This window comes from Xiphophorus hellerii, chromosome 24 (assembly GCF_003331165.1).
Source record: "Xiphophorus hellerii strain 12219 chromosome 24, Xiphophorus_hellerii-4.1, whole genome shotgun sequence".
In the NCBI taxonomy this organism is placed as follows: domain Eukaryota; kingdom Metazoa; phylum Chordata; class Actinopteri; order Cyprinodontiformes; family Poeciliidae; genus Xiphophorus; species Xiphophorus hellerii.
Genome location: NC_045695.1, coordinates 11,749,031 through 11,752,800, shown reverse-complemented (window position 1 = coordinate 11,752,800; position 3,770 = coordinate 11,749,031). Strand labels below are relative to the sequence as shown.

General features: G+C 45.8%; 1 protein-coding gene across 1 annotated transcript; it reads right to left on the bottom strand.

The window, feature by feature from the left end:
* Nucleotides 1-1,815: 1,815 nt before the first annotated feature.
* LOC116715932 (NLR family CARD domain-containing protein 3-like) lies at nucleotides 1,816-3,087 on the bottom strand (the record flags this gene model as incomplete). Its single annotated transcript, XM_032556703.1, has 1 exon — nucleotides 1,816-3,087. A coding segment is annotated over one exon (1,272 nt), but the record flags the coding sequence as incomplete, so codon positions are not given.
* Nucleotides 3,088-3,770: the final 683 nt, after the last annotated feature.

Genomic DNA, 3,770 nt, shown 5'->3' with positions numbered 1-3,770 from the left:
AGCTTCTCAATTTTATTTTGTAATGCTTTAACAGGTGGAGGAGTTCAAGTATCTCGGGATCTTGTTCACGAATGAGGGAAGAAGGGAGCGGGAGATCGACAGGCGGATTGGCGCAGCGTCTGCTGTCAAGCGGGCGCTGTACCGGTCCGTCGTGGTGAAGAAAGAGCTGAGCCAAAAAGCGAAGCTCTCGATTTACCGGTCGATCTACGTTCCCACCCTCATCTATGGTCATGAGCTTTGGGTCATGACCGAAAGAACGAGATCGCGGATACAAGCGGCCGAAATGGGTTTTCTCCGTAGGGTGGCTGGGCTCTCCCTTAGAGACAGGGTGAGAAGCTCAGTCATCCGGGAGGGACTCAGAGTAGAGCCGCTGCTCCTTCACATCGAGAGGAGCCAGTTGAGGTGGCTCGGGCATCTGGTCAGGATGCCTCCTGGACGCCTCCCTGGTGAGGTGCTCCGGGCACGTCCCACCGGGAGGAGGCCCCGGGGAAGACCCAGGACACGCTGGAGGGACTATGTCTCTCGGCTGGCCTGGGAACGCCTCGGGATTCCCCCGGAGGAGCTAGAAGAAGTGGCTGGGGAGAGGGAAGTCTGGGCCTCCCTTCTGAAGCGGCTACCCCCGCGACCCGACCTCGGATAAGCGGAAGAAGATGGATGGATGGATGGATGGATGCTTTAACAGTTAATTTTGGTCGTCTTTTTTCATCTTTACCGCTTATAATGGAACTCGATTTAGATCCAGCTGACTCCATTTCCCGTTGTTTGATTTTAACAGTTCCTCTTCAGACAAAGCGATTCAGTGTGTGTATTTGTCCATACCTCAGTTCCAGCGAACTTGATTGAGCTGCAGTGAAGGAACACGGTTAACAGAAATTATGACCACCACCGGCGCACCCGCTTCCTCATACATACAAATCAGTGCGCCAGTATGGCTCCCATTCATACCTCAGTGACAGTCACGCCCACCTCGACACACACAACACCCAAGTGTCAAAGCCGTGTGCTTCTGCCACATCAGTAATTGCTCATTTCAATCATAAGGCTCTTACAGAGCGTTTGGGTCCAGCAGCATTTTTCATGGTGAAGCAGTGAAAGTTCTCCAGTAACTAGAAGAGGCTGGGATGTCTAAAGAGTTGAAGCTCATGTCTCTCCAGGTCTTCATGGCTAACAGCTTCAACAAAAGCTGCAGATGAAGAGTTGATGAGGAAAATGGTTCCAGCTCTGGAAGCAGAGTTCTCAGAGCTTTGGGAGGATCTGACAGAAACTAGGACTTTTTCTGGAGCCAGACAACAATCACCACATTTTGCTCTCATTTACAAACTCAGAGGAAACTAGTGGGAGGAGGAAAAGTTGGTTCACTAAGTTTCTAACTGGTTTTCATGACAACAGCAGCAATTATTGGGGTTATTTTAAAGTGTCCATCAAACCTAAACAGTGATTTTATAAAAAAAGACAAAGATCCTAAAAGGAGTAGCGGCTCAATGAGTGAAGAGGAGTTTAAAGTGTAAAAGTCTCTCTGGCTGATTGGATCTTTCAGACAAAATAGATTTTTTTCTACAGTTCAGGGTTTTCTATTCATTTAAACATGAAAACTGATAAAAAGATAAATATTTTTAAAATGATCAAAATGTCTAAAACCAGAAGCTGCAGCTGTCCTGGATGATCTGAATGTTTAGATGGTTGAATGGCTGAAATAGTCCAGAGGATGAAGGAAGAAGTTAAAGACCAAAAACATCCAGAAGCAACTTGAAGAAGAAGAAGAAACAGGAGGACAATAGAGCTGAATCAGCATTCACACAATGAAAACATCTGGACTCACCGAGCCTTTCTGCAGTTCCTCACAGCTGGAACCAGTCTCAGTCGTCCTGATGCTGATGTGTTGTACTTCTCCAGGTCCAACTCATCCAGAACCTCTGACATCTGCAGCATGAAGGCCAGAGCTGAACAGTGAGTCTCTGAGAGCTTCTTCCCTGAATCCAGCAGCCGTTGGATCTCCTGATAAAATGAGACGTCGTTCATCTCCACCAGACAGTAGAAGATGTTGATGCTTCTGTCAGGAGAGATTCTATTAGTGTTCATCTCCTTCAGGTTGGTGATGATTCTCTGGATGGTTTCTGGACTGTTCTCTGTCTGACCCAGCAGATCTTCTAAGAGTCTCTGGTTGGACTCCACAGTGAGACCATGAAGGAAGCGGACAAACAGGTCCAGGTGGCCATTTTCACTGCTGAGAGATTTCTCCATGACTTTCTTCATGAACTCATCTAGAGATGTTTCTCTGTATTTTTCTCCTAGAAACGTCTTGATCACCTCTGACTTCCTGCTGGTGAAACAGTGGAGCATGTAGACTGCAGCCAGAAACTCCTGGATGCTCAGATGAACAAAGGAGTAGACGGAGATGTCGCACGTCCCTCTCTCTCTTTTAAACATTTCAGTGAACACTCCTGAGAACAACGCAGCATCTTTGATGTTGATGCCGCACTTTTTGAGCTCTTTGTCATAGAAGATCAGGTTTCCCTCCAGCAGCTGCTCAAAAGCCAGTTTTCCTAGAGACTCAATCAGCTTCTTGTTCTCTGGACTCCAGATTGATCTTGTCTTTTTTCTTCCATCATACTTTTCCTTCTTGATTGCGAAGTTAACCTCCAGGAATGCTATGTACATCTCAGTCAGAGTCTTTGGCAGTTTTCCTCCCTCTCTGGTCTTCATCACATCCTCCAGAACTTTAGCAGTGATCCAGCAGAAAACTGGGATGTGACACATGATGTGGAGACTTTTTGATTTCTGGATGTGGGAGATGATCCTGCTGGCCTTCTCTTCATCATCTCTGAATCTCTTCCTGAAGTACTCCTCCTTCTGGGGGTCAGTGAACCCTCTGACCTCTGTTGCCATGCCGACACACTCAGCAGGGATCTGATTGGCTGCTGCAGGTCGTGTGGTTATCCAGAGGAGAGCAGAGGGAAGCAGTTTCCTCCTGATGAGGTTTGTCACCAGAACATCCACTGAGCTGGACTCTGTAACATCAGTCAGGATCGGATTGTTCTTGAAATCCAGAGTAAATCGACTTTCATCCAGACCATCAAAGATGAACAGAACCTGGAACGTTTCAAAGCTGCTGATTTCTTTGGTTTTAGAAAATAATTTATGAATCAGTCCTAATAAACTGAACTTTTCTTCTTTCAACATATTCAGCTCTCTGAAAGTGAATGGAAATATGAAATCAATGTTCTGGTTGGTTTTGCCTTCAGCCCAGTCCAGAGTGAACTTCTGTGTTAACAGTGTTTTCCCAATGCCAGCCACTCCCATGGTCATCACTGTTCTGATTGGTTGATCTCTTCCAGGTGGGACTTTAAAGATGTCTTCTCTTCTGATTGTTTCTTGTTTCCTGGATGCTGTTTCAATGTGTCTGACCTCATGTTCCTGGTTGACCTCTCTAGTTAACCCCTCTGTGATGTGGAGCTCTGTGTAGATCTGGTTCAGAACGGTTTGATTTCCAGGTTCAGCGACGCCTTCAGAGAGACTCTGGAACTTCTTCTTCAGAGACGCTTTATGGTCACTCTGACACCGAATATCAAAATCTGAAGAAAGAGACAAAGACAGGAGAGGAGACACTTCAGCTGAACATAAGGAAAACAATAATTTTTTGATATTCTCAGAGACAATTTGTGCATCAGCTTTAATGGATGAGAAAAAAGTAAATTAATAAATAAAAAGCCCAAATTTTATAAAAACTCTGCATGGTAAGAAGAACGAAAGTCACGACTGTAACTACGGTT